The sequence below is a fragment of the Balaenoptera acutorostrata genome, chromosome 5, assembly GCF_949987535.1.
Source record: "Balaenoptera acutorostrata chromosome 5, mBalAcu1.1, whole genome shotgun sequence".
In the NCBI taxonomy this organism is placed as follows: domain Eukaryota; kingdom Metazoa; phylum Chordata; class Mammalia; order Artiodactyla; family Balaenopteridae; genus Balaenoptera; species Balaenoptera acutorostrata.
In genome coordinates, this window is record NC_080068.1 from 77,290,517 (window position 1) to 77,317,837 (window position 27,321).

Sequence of the window (27,321 nt, forward strand, 5' to 3'; positions counted from 1 at the left end):
ATGAGAAAAGAATCTGAAAAAGAATGAATATATGTATATGTATAACTGAGTCACTTTGCTCTACACCTGAAACTAACACAACACTGTACTCCAACTCTACTCCAATAAAATTAAAATATAAAAATATAAAAATTTTAAAAATTTAAAAAATAAATAGCCTCTAGTTCTGAAATTTTAAGGCCATCAGAATAATCATGAATATAATAAATAATAAGCACAGCTACAATTTCTTGAAAACAGACGATGTACCATCCACCATATTAGGCATTTTACACATATTATCTCATTTAATCCCACGATCCTGAGATAAGATTTATCAACCCCATTTTATAGATGAGGACACTGATGAACTCACTCCATGATTCCCCATGAAAATAAAGGATCATCATATCCATTCAGGGTTTTGAATTTAAATGGAAGCATTTAATCTTTGTACCTGAAATTGAAACGACACCTGAGGATGGAATTTCTCCACTGTTGGGTGATTAATGTGTTTACAATCCTCTGCTGGGATAATTCTGAGGTACTAGTATTTATGGTTACGGCCATTCATGCTACTGCAAAACCCATTTCCCACCTGTTGTCTTTTATTAAACCTCCCTAAAGGACATGAAATATTTCTTTGTGCAGATTCTAAAAACAGGGATCGTGAAATATGTGAGCAGAAACCTCATGTATGGATTTACTGTTTGGAATTTTCAAATGCTATAAAACACAGTGTTTATAGCCAATTCATCATTTATAAGAGTTTATTAGACTGATATGCCCACTGACTCACTGGTATCCTGCCATTTATGGATACTAATACTTCAAATGGTGGGCTGACATTTAATATTTATTATTAACGTCTGTGTTTCCTTGCCTATTTTATAGTATCTTTGCATTATGTTCTATTTTATGTTTATCATCAATCATTCTAGTTTTCAAGTAAACTTTTTATCTTAAAATAGTTTTTAGATTTACAGAAAATTGCAAAGATAGTCCAGAGAGTTCCAGTATAACTTGTATTCTGTATTTTATATTACTAACCAGTGGTTAGTACCATTTATCACAACTAATGAACACACACTGGTACACTACCACTAACTAAACTTCAGGTTTTATTTGGGTTTCATTAGTTTTCCACTAATGTACTTTTTCTGTTCCAAGATCCATCCAGGATACCATATTACAGTCGTTTCTCTTAAGCTTCTTCTGGACTTTCCTCATCTCTCCGACTTTCCTTGACAGTTTTGAGAAGTACTGGTCAGGTATTCTGTATCCCCATTTGGGTTTGTCTGATATTTTTCTCATGGTTAGACTGGGGTTATGGGTTTTGGGGAGGAAGACCACTGAGATGAATACAATTCCCATATCACCTTATCAATCATCCTTTTATTACCTATAGGGAAAATATGTCAAAACTTTAAACTGAATAAAGTTAATTTTAGAAAAGATAAATTAAATACCAAACTATTTACTCAGAAATACAGTATTTTATCTTGTGGAGAAAATGACAGAGAGGGAAACTAATCTTTGCGTCTATTATGAGATAAGGGTAGACCTAAGATTCTAGCAGGAAGCCAGCTAATTACAAAAGAAGTGTCTAGCAAGTTCTTTTGAAGTGTTTGCCAAGGCAAACTTTCTACAAAACAATCTCGGATGATGGGACATTTTAAGAGAAGTTGTTTCAACCAAGCGTGATCTCACTCTTTCATACAATATTTTTAGATATTTGGTGAAGTTTTTTTCCTGTTGTCAAACCACAGAATCCCTATGAACCTGGGTTTGGAGTGCTAAAAAAAAATTAGTTGCACAGAAATTCCTTCTTTAGGTAAGCTATGACTATGAAAAAAAGAAGACTTAGGCTGAAATATGTATTTCCTGCTATTATATATTTTTTCCTCACAGTTCCTAATTGGAGGTCTGTTCCTCAGGGGAAAAAAAGTAAGGAACTGATGTAATGTCACAAACTTCTGCTAAATGCTGTTCAATGAAAGATAAGGGAGAACAAGTAGTTTCTTTCTTTAAAGAATGGCATTTTTTTTTTCAGGGACAGGAAGGGGGGAAAAACAGAAAAAAAAAAAAAGTTTTACAGCACTGCTATATATATAACCTTCCACCTCTGCAGAAGCATAAAATAATTAAGGAAACAAGCTTGAAAAATAGTTTGTGGTGGATAAAGAGGATACTAGACTTCAGTTAGCACGTCTAGGCATTCACAACACATGCGAATAAGAATTTCAGTCCTTGGCTGGCTTACCCACCGTTATGGGCTGAATTGTGTCCCTCCTTAAATTCATATGTTGAAGTCAAAACCCCCAGTAACTCAGAACTGTGACTGTATTTGGAGGTAGGGTCTTTAAAGAAGTGACTATGTTAAATGGGGTCATTTAGAGCAGGCCCTAATCTAATATGTTTGGTGTCCTTATAAGAAGAGGAGATTAGGATACAAACACACATGCAGAGGGAAGACCATGTGAAGACCCAGGGAGAAGGTGGCCTTCTGCAAGCCAAGGAGAGAGACCTCAGAAGACACCAACCCTGCCCACTCCTTGATTTCAGACTTCTAGCCTCCAGAATTGTAAGAAAATAAATTTCTGTCCTTTAAGGCACCCAATCTGTGATACTTTATGACAGCAAATTAACATGCTTACCTAGCACTAAGAGTGAAGAATCAGGGGTATAAGAGAAGCTAGAGAGTATGAGATTGGTTGGATATTATATCTCAATAAATTGTCGATAATATGAAGATCTTTCTAAGTCACTCTCTCTCATGATTTTCATACCTAAGTGTAATTGCTAATGACTCCTCCTGTGTTCCCAAATTCCTTTCATCACCCTTCTCCCCCCACTCCAGTCTCTGCCAGTGAAAGTCAAACACTCCAAAGATCAGACTATAATTTGAGGGGAAAAAAGCTTCAAAGTTTGCGTTTATAGAAAAACAAATAATTTGTCTTCATATATACTTAAGCATAAGGATTTAACTTTAAAATCAGCCATTCATTAACCTAGTCCAATTTTTTATAACTTTTTCCATGAGTTCTAAACCAACATTTTCCAATTGTCTGCCAGACATCTGCACATGAATATCTCTTAAAGGTAGCCAACTCAGTACGTCCAAAAGAGAATTCATCTTTTCTCTTGGAACCCATTTCTCCTCCCTTGCTCCCATGATTCCTATTAATGGCATCACTATTCGCCAAGTTGCTCAAATCCAAAATGGAGATGTCATCTTCCTAAGATTATTTATCATATTTCATCAATTCCAAGTTGTACATTTTTTACCTCTAAAATAATGATGCATCTTTCCATTACTGGTATATTAACATTGTGTCATAACTTAATTGATGGCTTTTAAAAAATTAGTTATACTTTTTAAAAATGGTGTGTCTTATAATTGATGGCATATTACTTTCAGTGAAAAACACAGAACCATAAATCCTGTGTCCCCATCTCCACTCTCACTGTTTCTACTAAGGTTAAGTAGTAGACATTATCTCTCATTTGGATTACTTGTCTCCTAATTGACTTTTGTTGCTGGTCTTTTCCCATAATCTACTTTCCACATGGCCACCAGAGTTATCTGCAACACGAGATTCCTTTGTTTGCAGTGGCTCTTACTGCATGTAAAATGAGTCCAAACACCTCTAGATGGCATTTCTGGTCTCTACCTACTATTCTTGGTCCACTTTCCACTGTATTGATGTCTTTCAGGGATTCTGGGCTCCAGCTGCAGCCACATACAAATAATAGCCACTCCCAGCCAAGACCCAGGTTCCTGTGGTTCAAAGCCTTTCTTATTCCATCCTCTGAGGCTAGACTGTCCTCCCCCAACCCCAATGGTCTTCACTGATTGTAAATGCATGTTCAGATCCCACGCCTTCCAAAGTTCTTACTCTCAAATAGAAATTTCTTCCTTGTTCTTCCTTGCATATTTCATTAACATTTCACAGTCCTCCTTTATTAGACCTTATTTGTACATTTTCCTCCTAGAAGGGGATCCCTTGAAAGCAGGAATTATGTCTTGAGTCATAGTGGATTTTCACTTGGAAGACAACAGAGAACATACCATCTCTTTTTAGTGTATATGTGCAGAAGAAAACTGGGAAACAGACCTTAGATGTCATGCAAGGGAGGTGGTCCAAGGAAAATTGTATTACCGCTAAAGTACTGTAACTATAAAGGACACATTTTCAGGAGAATAAGAAATTCATGCCCTGCTTTCTCAGCAGATTAAGACAATCATTTCATTCACTGTGGAAGCACCTTTTAAATAGCTTCCAGTGATCCCTTCCTCCTGTACACAGGTCCTTGTGTAATCTCCTCCCCCCCGAGTGTGGGCTAGACCTAGTGACTTGCTTTTGATTAACAGAATATGGCAGAGGTGAGGAAACGTCACTTCTGAGATTAGGTTATAAATGATTGTGATGTCCATCTTGTTTGTTCTCTCTCCCTCTCTCTCTCCTTCTGGTTCTTCTTGCTTGCTCACTCTCATGAAGCAAGTTGCCACACTGTGAGGTGTTCTATGTAAATAGGCTCATGTGGCAAAGAACTGAGGATGGTTTTGGCCAACATCCTGCAACAATCCAAATCTTGTTGACATCCACCTGAGTGAGCTTAGAACCCGATCCTTCCCTAGTCATGTCTTAAAATGACACCAGCCAACACCTGATGGCAGCCTTGTGAGACATCCTGAAACTCTAACCAAACTAAGCCAAGCCCAGATTCTTGACCCACGGGAACTCTGGGATAGTAAATGTTTTAGGCCACTAAATTTGGGGGTAATTTGTTACACAGCAATGGATAACTAATACACTCACCTAATAAGAAAATCAGAAAACAGATAATAAACATAGGATGAGTAGAAAGGACAAAAAAACTCTCATTGAGTCTTGCCATGTACTCAAAAAAGATGGACAAGGGGACTAACTTATTGGTCTGATCCAAGCACTCAGTAGATAACCAAAAGCCAGCCTGTTCCAGTGGCCATCAACATTCCCCTTTACCCTGGTCCAGCTCACTGTGGAGAATGGCTCTCACCAACTGACATACTTTTATTTTTGTATTCACTATGTGCCAAGTCTGTTGGTTTAGGTCATAAATTAACTGTAGTCCTGTTTCTTAAGAGTAATAATATGTAGTGGGAGATACACCTAGAACATTCCTTTAGCTCAGGAAAGGCCTTAAACGCCTTTCTGAGCTGTTTGGATTTTATTCTTATATGCAGTGGGCAGCTATGTAAGGTGATCTGATAAGGACCTGAGATAATCTGTACTTTTAGAAGGTACCTGTGGAAGCTGTTACACCTGGCAGCATACAAACCATACTCACTTGGGAGGCACTGAACAAAGTAACCACCTCCACCCCCCTGGCAGGTTCATAGTCCACCATTCAACTAAATGCAGGATCAAATGTACCAAAGACCATATGGGTTTTGCTGTTGTTTTTCCCTCCAGTTTGTGCTCTTTTATGTCTAAACCTACTAAAAGGCTAACCACCATCCCTGCTTGGGCTCGGTTTTGGCACCGAACTCGAGAGTAGCAAATTGAGCATTCCTTCTGTGTGTGGTGTGGAAACACAACTGAGGTTTCTCTCCCCGTGCCAGGGATGAGGATAAAGGAACATGTGTCATTAAATTTAATTTTGGCTGAGATTCTTCACAAGGTCTATTCATTTCCCTCAGTGAAATGTACCTCCTTTGCACAGAACATCTCTCAAACACCATTTTCCATTTGGCCCCCAAAGAAGAGCAAGACCACCTCCAGAGGCCCCCCTCCCCCGATTGCACCATGCAACTGCAGAAGAGCAGAGTGTGGCAGGAAAAACACACTGGGTGGGTGTGTTACAAGTCTCTCCTCCCCACCTGCCTATGAAGGAGAATTGTGTCTGCCTCTTCCTGAGCCTTTGTTGTCCAGAATCAGAATCGTGATTCTGGGGGGGGAATTGAAAGGAGCTAAGTCTAGCTGGATTGATTTGCACCTGAAAAGGCTGGGGGTTAGTAGCGGCAGAGAAAGGGGTAAGAAGCAAGAGAGACAAGAGCTAGTATAGTGTGAGTCTGAATGATTATAGGTAGTTGGGGCAGAGAGAGATTTGCAGGGGAGCTGGCAAGTATAAGGTGTGTGTGTGTGTGTGTGTGTGTGTGCGCGTGCCGTGTGTCAAGACAGAAAGACAGAGAGGTGAGAGAGAGGAGGGCATTTCAGGAAGTTTTACTGCATGTTACAAATGGAATAAGTCTATGACATTTTTTGGAAAGACTTCAGTAAAGATGTCTAATGTTCCCCTATTAGTATCTGTTGTTGAACTGGTGCTTCATTGACTGGGATGCTTGAGATGCGGCCACATGGAGATTGCTTTTATATGGGTGACAGTAGAAATGTTACATCTGCAGTGCCTTTTAAAATAGGCCACTGCCTCAATCTGGTGAAATTAATAGATCTTAAATGAGAAGGATGAGAGGTTGTCTTCTAAAAACATATGAGATCTCCTTAGAGGTTGATGCCTCCGAACAAATGTTCGGGAGTGTTGAGGTTCAAAGATCTATTATAAGACCTGATGGAGATAGTGTAACACAGTACAAAAGACACAGAGCATGGAGTTGGGCAAATCGGGGTGCAAATCTCCATACTGCCTCTCATTTTTTGGAAAGCTGGTAACTTACTTCTTTGCACACTTGTTTCCTGAGATTAGTAAAAATACAGCAATAACTACATCGTAGGGCAATCGTAAAGATTAAGAAGGATAATCAAGCACTGCACCTGATACTTAGGGAGGTATTAATATACAATGGTTGTCATTATGGTGCCTTACACCTCTGGCCTCCCTCTTTGCCTGCTCTGCCTCCCTCCTGGCCTAAAACAACCAGGAAGAGAAACAGAGGCAGAGAACAGAAGCCTGACCAGCTTTTTCTGGGGGAACCTATATGATAAACTGTTGAAGGGAAGGTAAATGCTCTAGAATGTCTAAATGAAGTTGTAAAATATAAACCTAAAATATAAGACATTGATAAGGATGAGCTGAGACAGACAAGAGCTAATCTCCAGTTAGGAAACCACTTCTTGGCAGGTAGACACCCAAAACACCTGGGACTCAAATTTACTGCGTTGTCATCTTCCTAAAATTATGAAGTTTGTGTAAAGGCTTTTCACTCACACTACTCAGTTTTCAACAGCTTCATATGTCTACCTTTGTCCAAAACAATATTTTTAATCTTCACATAATGTGGAAATCTCCACTGCCTTTTCATCCTTTCTCATTCTCTGACCTCCCTCAAACAATGAAACATCAACTGTTCTGGTATCAGTTTCATAAAATAAAACAGATACCTTTTGAAAGCTTTCTAAACTCCACAGAGTTTATGGGAAGTTACATTTTTATCCATTTCAGAAAGCTCAGCTCTGAGCATATCTGAAATCTTATCTTTTGGTTAAGGAAAAATACATCTTTTTTCTAAAGAATAAGTTTTTGAGTGGGTTAGAGTAACTAAAATGGTAGGATAATTCTACCAGGTACATTCCTGCTATAGCCTACTGAACTTCAGTTAGTGCAAATTTCCAGCATGCATCAGGTGAAGTGAGCCCTTTCACAGAGCTTGGAAAGATATTTTGAAGGTATTGGCCAAAAGGAAGAAAAGAAAGAGATCAACTGAAAAAGTGAGTCTTTGCTTTTCCCTTTTTCTCACAAGAGGTAAAATAATTGTCATTTACATGTACTCCATTTTCAACTGGGAACACTTGTGAGTGATACAACCAAGGAGAAGGGTGGCCTGTGCTTTGGATTCATCTCAGCTTTTACTGTTTGCGTGATCTTCCCCTCTATGGACCCACATGTCCTCATCTGTAAAACAAGTATATCTAAGATGTCCTTCCTGCTGTAAAATTCTTTTTTTCTCAGATTGCTTTCATCCTCATGGATTCATATGCAAGATCAACCAAATATTTCATGACAGCCCTAGGAAGGTTCAGCACCCAAGGACAGAATCCCCAAATATCTATTTCCAATTATACTTCACACGTGAGTGCACACACACACACACACACACGCAGTGGCTGTTACAATTAAAATCCGGGTGAGAAAAGACTTAATCCCCAAATTCCTATTGTAAGCAAGGATTTCATACATTTGTGTCTCTTGCACAGAGTCTGATGTTTCTGGGATGAAATGGAATTTAGCAAGATCTCTAATGGCCATTAAATTGAGTTTCAGGACATGGCTTGATTATGCAATACTGTCAAACTGGCCAAATAAAGGGCAGCATTTTTAAAAGTCGTTGGTATGCCAAGACCTAAATTTGAGGTCTTTCTCTCTGGCAAAATCTAACAGTATCACTAACACCTAAAAAAGAATGCAAGCATCTGCAGGCAGTCACCACACGGCTGCATATGTCAGCAATCGTTACAGAAGAAACACAGACCTGGATCCAGGGTCTTTGCATTCTTGCCAGGAAATGATTTTCAACTACTTTGTTTTAACACCTTCACCCCTGAATTCTTTGTAACCACAGCTCAACTCAGGGGCTAAAATACACCTATTCATGCCTTTGTAAATCTACACGTGTTTATAATTTGGGGTTGCTATGTGAAAACACACTTTTCTATTTATCTTCAAGTCAAGCAGCTGGGCCATCTTAATGGATTCTTCTCAACACCAGGCCATTAAGACACACAGGCATGGGTTCCAGGCATGGAAAACCCTCTGGCCATACTTCTTAGATCTCCATGGCCTCTGCTACTGAGGGCTGCTTGATCAATAGAGGGTCAGTGACCTGTCAACCCCCTGACAAAGTACAAATCAACCTAGAAGTCTGTAGATGCACTTGAGGAATGCTGTTGTTCTTTCCTGAGTGTCACAAATATGGATGGAAGAAATGTCATGTGAAGAATACACTCACACAAAAGGCTGCATCTCTACACATCTTCAAATCTACTGCTTACCATTAAAAGGATTACACACCATGATCAAGTGGGGTTTATCCCAGGAATGCAAGGATTCTTCAATATACATAAATCAATCAATGTGATACACCATATTAACAAATTGAAGGAGAAAAACCATAAGATCATCTCAATAGATACAGAAATAGCTTTCAACAAAATTCAACACCCATTTATGATAAAAACCCTCCAGAAAGTAGGCACAGAAGGAACTTACCTCAGCATAATAAAGGCCATATATGACAAACCCACAGCCAACATCATTCTCAATGTTGAAAAACTGAAACCATTTCCTCTAACATCAGGAACAAGACAAGGTTGTCCACTCTCACCATTACTATTCAACATAGTTTTGGAAGTTTTAGCCATGGCAATCAGAGAAGAAAAAGAAATAAAAGGAATACAGATTGGAAAAGAAGAAGTAAAACTGTCACTGTTTGCAGATGACATGATACTATACATAGAGAATCCTAAAGATGCCAACAGAAAACTACTAGAGCTAATCAATGAATTTGGTAGAGTAGCAGGATACAAAATTAATGGACAGAAATCTCTTGCATTCCTATACACTAACGGTGAAAAGTCTGAAAGAGAAATTAAGGAAACACTCCCATTTACCATTGCAACAAAAACAATAAAATACCTAGGAATAAACCTACCTAAGGAGACAAAAGACCTGTATGCAGAAAACTATAAGACACTAATGAAAGAAATTAAAGATGTTACAAACAGATGGAGAGATATACCATGTTCTTGGATTGGAAAAATCAACATTGTGAAAATGACTATACTACCCAAAGCAGTCTACAGATTCAATGCAATCCCTATCAAATTACCAATGGCATTTTTCATAGAACTAGAACAGAAAATTTACCACTATTTGTATGGAAACACAAAAGACCCCGAATAGCCAAAGCAATCTTGAGAAAGAAAAACGGAGCTGGAGGAAGCAGGCTCCCTGACTTCAGACTATACTACAAAGCTACAGTAATCAAGACAGTATGGTACTGGCACAAAAACAGAAATATAGATCAATGGTACAGGATAGAAAGCCCAGAGATAAACCCACACACATATGGTCACCTAATTTATGACAAAGGCAGCAAGAATATACAGTGGAGAAAAGACAGCCTCTTCAATAAATGGTGCTGGGAAAACTGGACAGCTACATGTAAAAGAATGAAATTAGAACACTCCATAACACCATACACAAAAACTCAAAATGGATTAAAGACCTAAATGTGAGGCCAGACACTATAAAACTCTTAGAGGAAAACATAGGCAGAGCACCCTATGACATAAATCACAGCAAGATCCTTTTTGACCCGCCTCCTAGAGAAATGGAAATATAAACAAAAATAAACAAATGGGACCTAATGAAACTTAAAAGCTTTTGCACAGCAAAGGAAAACATAAAAAAGACGAAAAGACAACCCTCAGAATGGGAGAAAATATTTGCAAATGAAGCAACTGACAAAGGATTAATCTCCAAAATTTACAAGCAGCTCATGCACTCAATATCAAAAAAACAAACAACCCAATCCAAAAATGGGCAGAAGACCTAAATAGACATGTCTTCAAAGAAGATATACAGATTGCCAAAAAACACATGAAAGGATGCTCAACATCACTAATCATTAGAGAAATGCAAATCAAAACTACAATGAGGTATCACCTCACACTGGTCAGAATGGCCATCATCAAAAAATCTACAAACAATAAATGCTGGAGAGGGTGTGGAGAAAAGGGAACCCTCTTGCACTGTTGGTGGGAATGTAAATTGATACAGTCACTATGGAGAATAGTATGGAGGTTCCTTAAAAAACTAAAAATAGAACTACCATATGACCCAGCAATCCCACTACTGGGAATACACCCTGAGAAAACCATAATTCAAAAAGAGTCAGGTATCAGAATGTTCATTGCAGCACTATGTACATTAGCCAGGACATGGAAGCAACCTAAGTGTCCATCATCAGATGAATGGATAAAGAAGATGTGGCACATATATACAATGGAATATTACTCAGCCATAAAAAGGAACGAAATTGAGTTATTTGTAGTGAGGTGGATGGACCTAGAGTCTGTCATTCAGAGTGAAGTAAGTCAGAAAGAGAAAAACAAATACCGTATGCTAACATATATATGGATCTAAAAAAAGAAAAAATAGTTCTGATGAACCTAGGGGCAGGACAGGAATAAAGATGCAGACGTACAGAATGGACTTGAGGACACGGGGAGAGGGAAGGGTAAGCTGGGATGAAGTGAGAGAGTGGCATGGACATATATACACTACCAAATGTAAAATAGATAGCTAGTGGGAAGCAGCCACATAGCACAGGGAGATCAGCTCGGTGCTTTGTGACCACCTAGAGGGGTGGGATAGGGAGGATGGGAGGGAGACACAAGAGGGAGGAGATATGGGGATATATGTATATGTATAGCTGATTCACTTTGTTATAAAGCAGAAACTAACACACCACTGTAAAGCAATTATACTCCAATTAAGATGTTAAAAAAAATCTACTGCTTATTTGAGGTCCCCACTCCCCCCTCCAAAAAGATAAGAGAATTAATATTTTAATCCCTAATATTTTGTATGGTAAATTTTCAAGCCTACCAAAAAGTTGCAAGAATAGTACCATGACAACTGTATACCCCTTATCTAGATCCAAAATTTTGCCATATTTCCCTCCCTCCCTCTCCCCCTTCCTTTTCTTCCTTCCTTCCTCCCTCTATCTATATGTATGTGTATATAGAATTATACGTTATATGCTCAAACTTCTTTTTGCTGAACATTTTGAGGATTAGTTGTACATGTTGTGACACTTCATGTCTAAAGACTCCGGCTTATGTACATCTAACATCAAGAATATTCCCCTATTACCACAACTATCTTAGACAAAATAGTTATCATGTAAAAGAAATTCAACACGGAGAAAACACTATTATCTAATATTCAATCCACACTCAAATTTCCCCAACCATCCCAATAATGTCTATTATAGTTATTCTTTCTCAATCAAGGATCACACATGGCATTTGGCTGTCACATCTCCTTAGCCACCTTTCATCTGCAACAGTTGTAGGGGATGGGGATGTGTCTTTAATGACACTGACAGAATTAGGGAATGCAAGCCAGATGTTTTATGGGAATGTCCGTCAATTTGGACTTGTCTGATTGTTTCTTCAGAATTGGATTAGGCTAATTATTTTGGCAGACACTCCATCAAGGTGATGCTGTGACTTCCTAGTACATCACTAAGACACCTGCTATCACTACACCCATTATAGGCATTGGTAAGTGTGAGCATGGACTTTTACTATTTGTGTGATCTTAAAGCTACAATGCTTGAATGTGAATACTAAATCATTTACACACCTGAATTTCCAACTGTTAACAATAGTTATTCAAAAATCTTACTCCCCAAATCATATTTCAGTGCAGCTGTCTTTTATGTCTCTAATATAGTAACTCATTTTCTCATAAACCAGGAGATGCTAACTGCATTCTATAATAAAAGATCACATGGACCATAAACACTAAAGGCTTCACAAAGGAGGTGATTTTGCATTGGGTCTTGGTACATAAATAGGATTTAGTCAAGAAAAGCAGAGAGAGAGTACCATATTCATAAGAAGTGTCATGAGAAAAGGCTTCATACATGACAGTGAATAACATTTGAGGACCTATGAGTTGACTGTAATAATCCAGGCAAGAGATGAGGAAGACCAGCTCTACGCCTTACCTAGTGGCCAAGGAAATGCAGACAAGTAGACAGAATGAAGAAAGTTGCCATATTCTCTGACAGCTCAACTAGGACAAGTGCATGTTTGTGATGCCTTTACTGACATTGGTGCGCGGGAGTGGTCATTTAAGTCTAATTTGAATATGTTCAGTTCAAGGTGCTGGTAGGACATCCAGATGGAACTGTCCAATACACAGAACAAGAGGCCTGGAGTTCAGGAGAAAAAACTTGGTGAGAAGTGATGACTTGGGTCAATCCTGTAAAGAGTTGAGGTCATGAAAACAGACAAGAACGTGAGCGTAGAAAGGAAGCAGACAATAGATTTGAAGAGCGAACTCTGGAAGAACATTAACAGGATGGGGGAAGGGCACAGAAGGGTGGCAGTTCTGTTTCTTGTTGGGACCCCAACTAGTGCACTGGATTTTGGAAATGCTGATCTGAAGGTAATTGGAGGAGAGGAAAAAAGAATTTGACCAGATCTGTAGATTCAGGAATCATGAGTGAATGGGCAGCAATTAACTATACATAGATAAGTATTTTTTTGGTCTAAAGATAACTCCGTTGTGTGTTTTTTTTCAACATCACCAAGAAATTAACTCAATTCTGACACTATTTACCTGGGGACAGTGTCAGAGGGCCCAGGTCAAGGGCTCAGTCCCATTAAGACTGCCCCCACTTCAGATGTCAGTCTCAAGTCCAGATTGGTAGCTGTGCTTCTGACCAACTAGCTATAAATCAGAGGTTCCCAAGATCCCCTCCTTGGATTTGATTAATTTGCTAGAGTGGTTCACAGAACACAGAGAAACATTTACTTATGCTTATCAGTTTTTTATAAAGAATATTATAAAGGATCCAGATGAACAGCCAGATGAAGAGGTATATAGGGCAGGGTATGTGGGAAGGGGCACAGAGCTTCCATGCTCTCTGGGTGTGCCACTCTCCTGGAATCTCCATGTGTTCACCAACCTGAAAACTCTCCAAACCATGTCCTTTTGGGTTTTTTATGGAGGCTTCATTACATAGGCATGATTGATTACATAGGCATGATTGACCATGGGCGATTGATTCAACTTCCAGCCCCTCTCCCTTCCCCAGAGGTCAGTGGGGTGGGACTGAAAGTTCCAACTCTCTAATCACGAGGCTGGTACCCCTGGCAACCAGCTCCCATCCTTGGGGCTTTCCAAAAGTTGCCTCATTCAGGTGGGGCTGAAAGGAGCTTGTTATAAAGAACAAGATACTCCTTCACCTTTATAGAACTGGAGCTATTTCAGGAACTGATGACAAAAGACCAAATATTATAACAAAAGATGCTCCCGTTGTTCTTATCACTTAGGAAATTCCAAGGGTTTTAGGTGCTCTCTGCCAGAAACAGACAAAGTCCAAATATATATTGCTTATTATAAATCACAATATCACAATAACAAACGAGTAAAGAAAATATAAGTGATATAGGAGGGGGTAAGTGAGGAACTATTAGTTGGAAAAGAGCAAGAAAAAGGAGGAATGATGGAAAGGACAAAATGGAAAGGAAATTCAAATGAAAAAGGAAAGAGAAGAAAGAAAAGTCAAGGATATACATGGGAGTAAAGCAACAGAAATCCGCTGGTTTTCTTGAATCACATTGCCTGCCTGTCCCAAAGTAGAGGCAATAGGTAAAGAACAACACTTGATCTGCTGTAAGAATCCAACATAAAGTTAATGCACGTGTCTCAAACCCTTAATTTTGCTAAAATCATTTATGATTCACACTTTAAATTAATGTTTCAAAAACCCTTTTCTCCTTAACTTCTGGACTGAGAGCTGCTTGTCTCTGCTCATGTGGATTTCACTGGAGCCTTCCTGACTTCATGCTGCAGGTTTTGCTCCTATAACAATAAATCCCAGACCTCCAAGGTCTGGAGATGCCACAGGCTTGGGGCCAAAGAGCTATTTGTCAGCATCATTAAAGCCGTGGCCTTAACATTTGGAAGAGATGGTTTTAATAAAACGTTTTAAAATAACTAATATATGTACACATTCACAAATATATAATATACATATATAGATTTTTAAATAAAATTATTCAAATCCATTCCTTCCAAATTTAACTATCTATCTATGTATTATTTACTTGGTTACATGATTCTGACAAACGAAATTAGAAAGACTTTTAATGACTAATCACCAATGCACTACCAACCAGCATGGTAACTAAAATGCATCCGCAGAAATAGCAATTCTTACAATTTAAAAAAATCCATTTTATTCAACTCACTGAAACCATGTACCTAATTACGTCACCCCCCACAGTTCTCAAACGTAATTTTTTTGTTCGTGGTGCATCAAATTTCAATTAGTCATCATGATATGACTACGAAACTGTTTAACAAATCATCAAAGGTCTAAGGATGAACCTGCTTAAATTCCTGACATTTTTCTAATTGTTTTCTGGAAGACCACATGCACAGAAGGCAGTCACGATGGAAAGAGTGCGTTGTTACTAGGTTACATACGCCCTCAGCTTTCTGTGCACACGTGTCTGTACACGTGCTCGTGTGTGTGGAGGCTCGTGTGTGAGCTCATGTGCATGCACCTTGTTCCTTCCGGAACTAAGATTTGTTTGTCTTTTGATCTTCCACCTTTTTCTTCTTACTACCAAAAGTTAACGATAATTAAGCAATTAAAATTAGTGCCAGGAATTATGAAACATATCAAGGCATGAAAAAAATCCTGCATCTGACTACATGTGAACATTTGAGTTTTACTGGGTTTGGATGGGTAGGTTCAGAAGACCCAGGGATTCGCTCAAACAATTCTCCAGACGACATTAGAATCACCTGTGTCCATTACGTCTTTAGAAAGTTGGTCTACAAATGTGGTACTTAAATGCAGGTAGATTTTTAAGACTGAAAACAGCAATTTTTCATGAAAGTCCTGCTCATTCAACATGAAATTTCTTTCTCTCTACCTCTTCTCCCCTTCATTCCAAAGGAATGCAGAGAAGAACTGAAATGAGAAAACCGTAATTACAATTGCCTTCCTCCCCTGGGGTCAGCCAAATTACCAGCCTCTCACCCCAAAACAAATTTACCTCTTTAAGAATGAATGTCATCCTTATCACTCATGGGAAAAATACAAACAAAGATTAAGATGCCATTTAGGCATAACTGCAATCTTTCATTTTTAAGCGACCTCTCAGTTTAATGGCTTCAATGCGTTCTCATTCACGTGGAATATATACTGCAGGAGAAAACTGTAATAAACGGCACTGTCATGACCCTTAGGTTAGAGCAAAGGAATATTGGAAGATAAATCTCAATTCTGGATACTCACCAATCCTGCAATGGGGGTAGGCAATCTGTTGATCTTTTTAACAAGTCCTGGCTTTATAGCATTCAGCAACCTGTCATGAAAAAGGCAGAATGTCAAGTGAGACATAAAGCAAGATGGATCACACAAATCACCTTTATCCGAGGCTACAACTAAATTGCTGAATAGGAAAAGCAGCGAATTTAAAGCATGTAGTAAATCTCAGTAATCTATGAGCCTTCATGCAACCAAGTGAAGAGTTTTGCCAACATCAAGTTTGTCTGTGGCAGGTGAAGTTTTAGAATTTGGAAATGTTGGGAGAAAAGAAAGGATGGAGACTGAGAGGAGCTTCAGAAGAAAGGACAAAAATGTGAGCTGGATTGAGGCTGGGAGAGAAGTGTCTAGTTTTGAAGCCAGGTATTACTACACAGCAAGGCTCGCTCCCAATTCTCCTGGCTAAGGCAGGGGTCTCTCCAGGGATGCACTAAGTTCAGAGACCAACATCTATTTTTGCAAATGATTTGCCAAGACTAATTCTACTTCCAGACCCTCTTGCTCTTTGAGGAGAGTGGCTTGTTAAATGTGGTGAGCTTCACTTAAGAAAGGAAAGAATATGTTTAGCAGGAGGTTAACCAGTCATATCCTGAAGATTTTAAACAAGGCTGACCGCAATTCCCTAGGTATAAAAGATATGTGAGCAAAACATTTTCGGGGTAAAGGTTGAAATCACGTAAAAATGGTAATACAGGCAAAGGAATGCAAGAAAAACAACCATAACTGTTTGTCTTCAGGAAATATCAGTTCAGAGTGAAAAGAAATAAGGACGGCAACTTGTAAAACGAAAATAGGGTTGGCATCAGGGTGATGTGGTAGAATTGTAGCATTTGCCAACTAGGTTATTCATAAAGGAATTATTGAAGGTACAGGGTCGTCGAATGGAAGCATTTATTCTTATATTAGGGAATTAGAGGAGAGAAGATCAGGTAATTTATCTCAGGACACATGGCAAGAGAAACTTAGGCAGGGGTTTAGTATAATTCAGGGGTCAGCAAACTATGAGCCATGGACCAAATTTGGCCCAATGCCTGTTTCTGTAAACAAGTTTTACTGGAACACAGCCCTGCCCATTCATTTACATACTGTTTACTGCTGCTTTTGTGCTATGACAGCAGAGCTGAATCGTTACAACAGAGAACCTACAGCCCAAAAAGCAAACAATTTTTACTATTTGGCCCTTCACCAAAAAGTTTGCCAAACTCTGTTACCATTCATGCAATCTAAGGTTATAGTAAATTCTGAAGAACCTATGCTTGATAGATTTCTTCAAACCAGTAACAAAAGATTCTTTGAAATAGGTCAATAATTAGTCTTGAGTTCAGCCTGTATTTTACTTTGACACCTCTATGTATTGATATATTGAGAAATGTCACTACAACGGTTACAACAGACAGGATATTTCTGGTTTTGCACTAAGAATTGCCTGTCCTTGGTCACTTTCACTGCAATTCCAAATGCTGCCGCCAAGAGGTAACACCCAGTGTAGACACAAAAAAGTAGTGCCTTCTGGCCCATTGAGAGCCAAGATGGTGCTCCTTTCATAAATGCACTTAATTTTAACCATGAATTTATAATCTTCTCAAAAAGTGCTTTTTTATAGCTTATTTTGGAATTATTGGTTTTTCAAGTTAGAAAGCAACTTGTTCACTCTTCTCATTTTGCAGTTTAGAAAACTGAAGCCTGACGATGATGAGCTGATTAGTGGTACAGTCAGGCCCAGCTCCCAAGATCCCTGAATCAACACATTCTCTGGCAGCGTTAACATCCCATAGCATGTGATTCAAAATAAACAGATAGATACGATGTCTCCAAAGCAGATTTTAAATGTACAAAATTCTTAACATACATTACTTTTCTTGTTAGTTCTTAACAGTGTCGTTTTAAATAGTATTTGTGCACAATTGTTGAAAAAGGTCCTTGCGTGGATATGACTGCCGCTTAACCCAAGCTGGCCCCAGGCAGTCGGAGGCCCTTCACCCTCTCCCCTGACGTAGGAATGTACGTTCTGCCCACTATTCCCACAGTGGGAGCCATCGTCAAGCATTCAGCCTTGAGACAGTAGTGTTTACTTGAGACCATCTGGACTGAATATCTACTGAACCCAGTTAAAGCATCTATATAAACTTTTAAGATTCTGGCAAGATTCTCCTCATCTTTCAGCCACCCAAGACAAGCATCATATGTAAGTTCTCTTGCTTATTAACCCTGCCACCTACAAATCTGGAGCTATCTGCCTCTTTCTTCGGGCTCTCCTTGCCTTCCGTGTCTGGGGATCAGATCTGAATTTCACGCTGGGAAATCCTGAGGTTGCCAACCAACAACAGTGTTGACAATTCAAAAGGAACCAAAAGGATATCCAGTAAAACTTAAGTTTCACTGTCACCAGGATACCACGGAGCCCTAGACAATTCCCTGAAGGTAACCTTAAAGACTTCCAAAGAAAATGTATAAAGATATTTGTAATTTTTTTAAAAAAGACATGTGTAGCATAATATGCACTGTCCTATACCTTATTTTTCCACTTAGCAATGCATAATGGAGATTAAATAATTTACACTGGAGAGCATGCCTTATCAATACGTGTGGACCTATGTCCTTCTTAATACCTGTGGACAAACTGATGAGGAGCTGGGAGAGGGGAGTGACAGCATTGGCTCTGAAGTCTAACTGACTGAATCCAAAGTCCAGCTTGGTCACTCATTGGGGAGTTACTTTGGGCAAGTCCATTAACACCAGTTTCCTCAACTGTCATAGAGAAACAATGGTAGCAATTGCATAGGTGTCAGTGAGGCTTAAATGTGACAAAATATGTGAGACGCTAGCACAGAGCCTGGTGTATAATAAGTTCTCTATAAATGGTTCTCTACATTTTATACTAATTCAATTCACTGCATTCTAGATCAACTACTTTCTCTAATACTTTTAGATTTTTCTAATGAAATAAAATACCATTATATCAGGTCCCTGAACTTTGTTTCTAATTATCCAAAGTAAAACAAAAATAACAAATACCCTACAAAAAAATTCATAAATAAAGAATCTTTTTTAAAAGAGGTACACATTTTGTCTTCTATATCTAAGAATTGTATTATTTTTAGTAACAATGGATCCATCAACTCCTCTTTTATACACGTTTAAATTTTTAAACAGTTTTAAATGCTTCATTATATTCATCCTTTGTAGAATTATAGTTATATGGCAGAAATCTTTCCTGTCACGTGAAGTAGTAAAAAAAAATTATAATGATAGACCTTAATCAAAAGAGCAACCAAAAAAAATTACTATGATGTCTATCCAAATGTTTAACAACAAATTAAAAGATAAAAAGCCACAGTGCTCTTAAATATTTGGGATATTTTCAAGATCAAGGCAGCTGTATTTTTTCATGTAAACATTGCCCTGGTTCCGTACACAGTTTACAGTACACGACAATAAAAGATAACATTGAATTCACATTGTAGAAATGCCCACCACCTGCTTATCTTGTATTCTGCATTAAACTGAGAACATTTTTTGTATATATTAGAATCAGATAAGAAGTTCAACAAAACAGCTATGAGCATGAGTCAAGGATATTTTATTCACTTGAAATTTTATTAAAAACCACTGTTGCCCTCCTATCTATTAAAATATAAATATTTCCAATAAATATTTATTGATGACATGCTTTAAAGTAATGGTGATGATATTAATATTTTATTATTCATGAACCTTCTGAAATGCATTGTTCCCCCACTGTCCTGTCCTGCAGAGACAGGTCATGTATTCACTCCACCATTTTTATAGAAGAAAAGCTTGAGCCCCAAACAGGTGTGAAGCCTTCCCCAGAGACATGCACAGCTAGTTTGCAGCCCAGCTTGGAAAGCCTACTGCAGCTTGGTGCTTTAGAAAGTCCAGCTTCAGTATGTATCATCAAAGCACAAAACAATAACAACAACAAACAAACCACAGAAAACAAACAAAAACCAAAACCCCAATAAAAAACTATCTAAATACAATGCGAGAATATTAACACTAGGTGGGAATAAAAGGAAAATGGAAACGGGTGTCTGCTGGGAAATGGTCACGTTTCATCTATGGATGACATACAACATCCTCAGGAGGAATTCCAGAGAAAAGGAGGCGGTCACTCACTTGTGGCAACTCCCCACTTAGCAGAACCCCACACCGGTTTCCCACCTGTGAGCCCCAAAACCTATAGCTAGAAGGAGAACAGTCTGCCCTCCCTGTCTGGTAACAGATTAAATTTGTACTCATCTAAAGACATTTCTGGGACATAGGCATAATTTTAGATAACAAAAAAACATTGGTGTCATTCCATGTCTCCTGCATAAATTTACCCACGAAATAAAGATAATTTAAAAACTGGAGATATGAAAGCTAATTAGGATGAACTAATATCCAGATATTTATTTATCCAGCAATTATTTATCAAGTGCCTGCCGTGTGTTGCACACTGCTCTAGACCCAGGGAAGGCAGTAGTGGAGAAGACAAGTGAAGGACCTGCCCTTTAGAACTTATCTTCTTAGAACAAATGAGTATGTGGGGCAGTGGGAGGAACAGAAAATAAACAAGTAAATAAATGAGAGGAAAATTTCAGATTGCATAAGCACTGGGAAGACAAGCACAGTAACCCAGGCGGGTGGTACTTGAATCAGGTGATGAGAAGGCTGCCCTGGGGAGGTAACATTTGGGGAAAAAATGGGAAGAGACAAAAGTATTAGCCAAAGAGAGACTGGACACAAGAGTTCCAGGCAGACTGAACAGTAAGTAGAAAGGCCTGGAGACAGGAGCGGGCTTAGTATATTCAAGGGCCAATGTGGCCAAGCAGAGTGAGTGGAAGGAGGAAACACATGACATGAGAGCCAAGGTGTAAACAACATCCAGGCTCAGGTAAGGTGTCTAGATTTTTTTCTAAGTACAATGTACTTAGAATTAGAAGTACATCAGATTTTTAAGATGAAGACTGAAATGATCTGATTTATAGTTTTAAAACAGCATCATAGGGGCTTCCCTGGTGGCGCAGCGGTTGAGAATCCGCCTGCCAATGCAGGGGACACGGGTTCGAGCCCTGGTCTGGGAAGATCCCACATGCCGCGGAGCAACTAGGCCCGTGAGCCACAACTGCTGAGCCTGCGCGTCTGGAGCCTGTGCTCCGCAACAAGAGAGGCCACGATAGTGACAGGCCCGCGCACCGCGATGAAGAGTGGCCCCCGCTTGCCGCGACTAGAGAAAGCCCTCGCACAGAAACGAAGACCCAACATAGCAATCAATCAATCAATCAATCAATCAATAAATCTTAAAAAAAAAGTGACTGCATATCAGCATCAATAGTAACTAAAATACGATCCCAATATTAAAAAAAAAAACAGCATCATAGGCAAGTAGTATTAAAACAAATTTATAACTATATATGGAAAATTTGTGTTTATTAAAAAATCATGGGTATCAGATAGATGAATAAAACATCATAAATAACTTATAACGCTCAGCAGTGTTATCATGAAGAGAGTGTAATGAATTTGGAGGAAGTTGTCTAGGTTTTAATGGGTAAAACACACATTAGCTACGAGCTACTGGGAAGTCACTGGATCAAAGTCTCAGTTTTCCCCTTAATAAAAATGGGGATTTTGAAAACCTGACCTTCCATCCAGAACTGTGGTGAGGAGCCAGCGGGACAATGTGTGCTGCTAAATGGAAATGTTGGTAAATGGAAACTTGCATATTCACACTCATTTGGTATACTGAGCATGTCCCTTTTTGCTAAGTAAGTGCATTTTAGTTTCAACTTTTCCATTAGTCAGCTGCCAAAGACTAAAATAGGTTTCACTTATTTTCTGGCCACCTTTGGATAAAAAACCTCACATAAATGAATTAAGTCAACAGATGTGTATAGCTTGCTATATATATATATATATATATATATATATATACACATATATATATATGGTAATAAGCGACTAAAAACAGAAAGAAAAGTTTTAATCTTGCATAATCCTCAATTACAAAAAGTTAATGACACTGAAGGTAAGCAAAAATGCATGTGTTTCTGATATGATAGAAATGAATTGGTGTCTACTAAACTCATATTCCAAATCTAAAACATACTGTGACCTATTTCAAGTAAGGCTGTCCATGTGTTCCTTTATGTACTCAACAAATATTTATTGGGCGTGCATGATGTCGTGGCCCGGAGCCGGGCACGGGGGACACAAAGGAGGACAGGGGAGACCCCAGGTCTATCCCTCATGGGGCGTGCTCACTAAGAGATTTAAAACCTACAGGAAGACCAAAACTGGGCACATGTGTAGTTCACTGTCACACTACCTAATGCATGGCCATCTTGAGTTTTTGAGAAGGTGAATTAAAGACATACTCTGCACACATTCTGTGGAATCCAATTCTTAAAAGATTAAAGATTAGATTCCTTAAAGAAACAATTGTTGAGACATCCAGGAATGAAGTTGATGTTCTGATTCAACCACAGGCTATATTTTGTAATTCTTTTTAACACTTAATATCCAGTTTATGGTAGCCTCTCAATGACTGTTTAATGGTTATAAAATACAAACTGAAGAAATCTGTGTCTATCTGCAATTTTTAAAAAAACCTCAAATCCCTACTGTGGGACAGAGAGGTTCTGTTTCATACCGACTCTTCCAACAGCTGATATAATAGCTCTTCAAGGGGCACGACACTGTGAATACTGCTACAAAAGATACAAGACCATCCAAATGTTAGGAAATATACCAATGGGCAGCTTATTTTTTTACTGGACTGTAATAAACATTAAAGGTAAAATTTGTAAAGGGTTGCAAAATCCAGCTTACTCTATACATCATTCAATTCAGAAATTCAAGTCTAATAATTATCCTAGAGTTTGGGGGACAGCAGAGACACCATCTAGACCTTGAACCCAGGGTTGGGAAGTTCATGCTTAATCTCATGGGAAATCACTTTATTCTTTGCAACAAGAGATTACATCATCATCTCATTTAGCTTGGTTTGCACAGCTGCAATAGGCAACTATGATCACAAAATTACCTACTTTGCGTCCCTTTTAATTTGGCTCAAGAGTGTTTTCCTATGCAGTTTCCTTGATCACTTTCTGGTTTGACTATGTACCCTGGACAAAGGTGTGCGCACTTTCATTTAATCTAACATGGCAACTGTTTTTGAACCTAAGCATGAGATCAATTTAACCTTGACTATAAACCTGTTACAGATGTCATTTTTAGAGATTTCTTTTTAGAGTTGCCTTGGCAAAAGCAGGCAAGTTAATAAACCTTTTCTGAGGTCAAGAAAAAATTGACTAAAACGTGGGGGAAAGTGAAACCTGAACCAAAGGGGAGTTTCATTTGAACAAAATAGTGATGGAATGCAAATTGCCGTCATTAATATCTACCAAATGTTTGTGGGGTGCTATGCATTGTCAAGACCGTGTGAAGTATTTTGAGCCACTTGCCTTTAACATACCTAAAGAAGAGATCATAAGGACTTTAGAAGGTCTTTGTAGACTTGAAATTCCAAGAAATTGGGCCTAACTGTGAATTCTAGGGCTCAACAGTGCTGTTACTCTTCTAATACACCTCCCAAGGCAGCAGCTGCTCCTCAAACTCATCTCCTTTCTCCCCTAGACACACAGCTAGGCTACATCTCTCAGCCTCTTTTGAAGTTTTCTATAGTAATATAACAGAGTTCTGGCCAATGGAGTGTAGGCAGAGTAACGTATGTCATACCTACGCCTGTCCCTAAAACCTCTCCCAAGCGATTCTCCATTCCCTCTCTTGCCTCCCCCCATTCACTAGTTAGATGTCAGCACCAGGGAAGACTTTAGAAGTCACATGTTGAGGATGGAGTCTCTGTTAGCTGGGGTCCCTGAACAACGACCGGGAGCAGTCATCTCCACCCTTTCCTGCTGCCAAAACTGAGCTACACGAGAGTGGGAAGTACATTTTCATTGCATTAAACCACTGAGAGTTAGGAGTTTATTAGTTACAGCAGCCAGCATTACCTTAACTATTAAAGCTCTCCATGAGGTCTTTTCTCAATAAAAAGGAGCCTTACTTTGCCAAACCGTACCCAAGAAAATCCTGTCCTAAAACGCAAAATTAAACACCTGGGCACATCCTTTCCCCTGGGTCTTGTTGGGAGGCAGCAGGATGCAGAAGAGCTAAAATTTGGGCCATTGTAAGCAAATGGACCCATTTTTATTTTCCTACATTTGCTAGGGGTAAAAAGTCTTCTTGCCTATCACTTCTGCTCTTAATACTAAAACAAACAAACAAACCCAAAAAGCAAACAAAAAAACCCAACAGTAATGAAATAATCTATAAACATGAAAGGGAAACTCCAGCAATTATCTGAATATCTTGGAGTCCTTTTGATTCATTTTCAATGTCTCTCACAGTCTAACCTTTGCATACCATCCTTGCTGTTTAGAAATTACAGAATTTTTGGATTAGAAAAGGCCTAAAAATCAATTAAAAATCTAGGAAAGGAAACTGTCACCAGGCACATATCTGAGATCAGAGATCCTAAGGGGTAGAGATAGGATTACAAAGTCAGGTTCCTACACTGAGAAGAGTGCTTTACTTCTTGCATTTCAATAACTAATCTCCAGCCACCAGTCTCTGCCATCTTAATCGATCTGCCCAATGCACCCAAACCGACCCCATCTCAACCTTGGCTTTCGCCGTGTTGCTTCCTTCCTCCAATGACTCCCAGGCTCCTGAGTGCCCACAGGATGCCCTCCAAATGCCTTCACCTGGTAATCAAGCCCCTTCACGCCCAAGCTGCCTTTCCCACCGTGCCTCCCACTCAAGGTCCTCCCTGCTTTTATAAGCTCTAAGTTTAAGATGGCACATGTGATCAATGAACCGTGAAAGCTGGCAATACGTGAAGAGACTTCAGTGTAACCAAATAAAATGGAGACTGAAGTTACACTGACACAGGCAATGATACGTGTAATCATCATCGTGCTATGTACTAATTATGTATAAATGATTGTAGTTAGTATTTCTTTTGCACAGCTAAAACCTGGTACTGCTGGGTTTACTGTCAGGAGGGTGGGAGAAAACTTGGAATGTGAAATTGCTGGGATGCAGCTCAGAAAGGCAGCCAGTTCCTTGCTCTCCATACTTCTTCAGCAAGAAGTGCTCCGAACCAAGAGTTCCAGGATTGAGACCCATGAAATTCCAACAGAAATAGGAACCTCCAGAGACAGAAAGACCTGAGGTGCAAATCCCAACTCTGCAACTCACTAGGCAAGTTATTTAACTATTCAACATTGAGTCTCAGTTTCCTCCTCTGAAAAATGGGCACAATAATACCTATTGGTCATGGCATGAGAGTGTGAAATAATGCGTGTAATACATTTGGCACAGGCCTGGTGTACAGTGTGCACTTCATAAATGGAAGTTATTAACATCTCTTCCCTGCTGCCCTGCCATCCTCTCCCCCTGGCTCCCAAGCAGGTTTGGACCCCAGCCGTGCCCACAAGTGGAAATCTGATGTGTTAACTATTGGCTCACTTCTGCTCCCAAGCACCCTGTCTGTGGCTAAAGCTAGCTTGGGAGTTGGGAGAGATGAAAGCACAGAAGTGAGGGAATGAGATAATGTTAGTCCTTTTGGAGGGCAGGCTTGCAAGGGCATGGTCGTTAACACCGGGGATGGGGAGGAAGCAACAAAGCAAAGGCAGTAAGAGGTCCAAGGACAATCTCGGCGGCACTACAGCCGTGTCCACAGCTGCCTCTGGCCCTGCTTCACCGCCAAAGCCTAGCTATCCTTTAACTCTTGCCAAGGCTCCTGTCCCCCCATCTCACTTGCTGTCCTGAGGGTGATGGGGAAAAGCCAAGTGCTGAAGAGGCCCTTTGCTATCCTGGAAAGGGGAGGTCAGCTCCTAATGTGGCTAGTTATAATTCTGAATCAATTTTCTATTCATTCCACATGTTGTTATCAAACACCCCACACCAGGTGCCAAGCTAAGCCCAAACCCCGCCAGGAGACTGGGTTCTACAGTGGGCCTGACACTAACACAGATGTGATATGGGTTACGTAAGACGTTCCCCCCATAGAACACTAGTCTATGGGGAAATAGTTTCCAAGTTCTAAATGAGTGACTTGGAAAAGAACTTTGGAAACATAGAATGTACATAGTAGGGTGGTAAATTAAGGATAGACATAGCAAGACAAGTGTAGGAAGCATTTCTGCTTCTCCTCGGGAAGCATGACATTTTTTTCAAATATTCGTGTTTGGTGCACAGCAGAAAGTAATCAAAAGTCTCCACTGCCAACAATGTACTTTCCTAAAAAACAACCTAATCTCATTGAATCTCCTCTGAATAGAGACCATGCTGGCTGTCTACTGCCCACTGGATGCTGTTTAAACTCCTTAACATGCTATTCCAGGTCTTGTGCAAATGGACCTGATACCTACCTTTCCTCTCCTGATATCTACCTTTCCTCTCTGGCCTGCCCCATTTCATCCTAGGCTCTGGCCACAGTTCCTTCCTTGAGCATGCAAAACTACCTCACATTGCTGAGCACTTTCACAAGCTTGCTGCTCCCTTTGTCTGACTTGCCTTTCCCACAGGCATCCCCTCTTCCTTTTTCCCCTTAATATGAAGAGGGAAGTCTATTTCTGCATGATTAACTTTAGACAGGAATCATTTATAATCTGGGTCCTGGGTGGGCTACTTAAGAAAAGGTCCTCTCCTGTGGGTAATCGAAGGGAAACATTTAGAATGGCATGCTTGAGGCAAGAATTTTGCACACTTCACTGTGGGAGGCCAGCGCACCCAGCCTGATAGCCCAGTAGAGACAATCAAAAAATGGATTATTAAGGAAATACAATTAGGGAACTACTAAATCCTCTCAAATACAAGCAAAGCCTAATCCAGCAGGTAAGCCCACAGGCAGCCAGTGGGATAGGCCAGTTTCTCCTCTGCCACACAAGCAGCCCATATTTACACCTGTTGTTATATATATATTTTTTAAGTCAATTGATCATTCCAGTAAATGTGTAATAAATTTGTTCAGGAGGAAAGAGATTAAGCCTGTGATTTCCATGAGCAGAAGTTTAATATTTATCAAGGCACAGATTGATAGGGTGAAGGAAATCACATTTTGAGGGAAGTGGTTCCTGAACGATAAATATGCTAAAATAAGTTTCAAACACAGTTTTGAAAGCGTGAAAACAAAACATACTTGCCATATATATTAAGAGAAAAGAAGTTGTGACAAGGATTATATACTTTTAAACGGAAAAAATATTTGCAAAGGTAGATGAGCTTGAGAACGTTTCCGATGCACA

At 39.4% G+C, this 27,321-nt stretch overlaps 1 protein-coding gene across 10 annotated transcripts in view; it reads right to left on the reverse strand.

The window, feature by feature from the left end:
* Positions 1-27,321, reverse strand: part of LIMCH1 (LIM and calponin homology domains 1) — a 347,042-nt gene that overhangs the window by 164,251 nt on the left and 155,470 nt on the right. For all 10 annotated transcript variants that reach the window (XM_057546932.1, XM_057546929.1, XM_057546930.1 and 7 more), the window contains exon 3: positions 15,974-16,043. In XM_057546932.1, the coding sequence (XP_057402915.1) occupies positions 15,974-16,043 (70 nt within the window). The remainder of the gene's footprint in view (positions 1-15,973; positions 16,044-27,321) is intronic.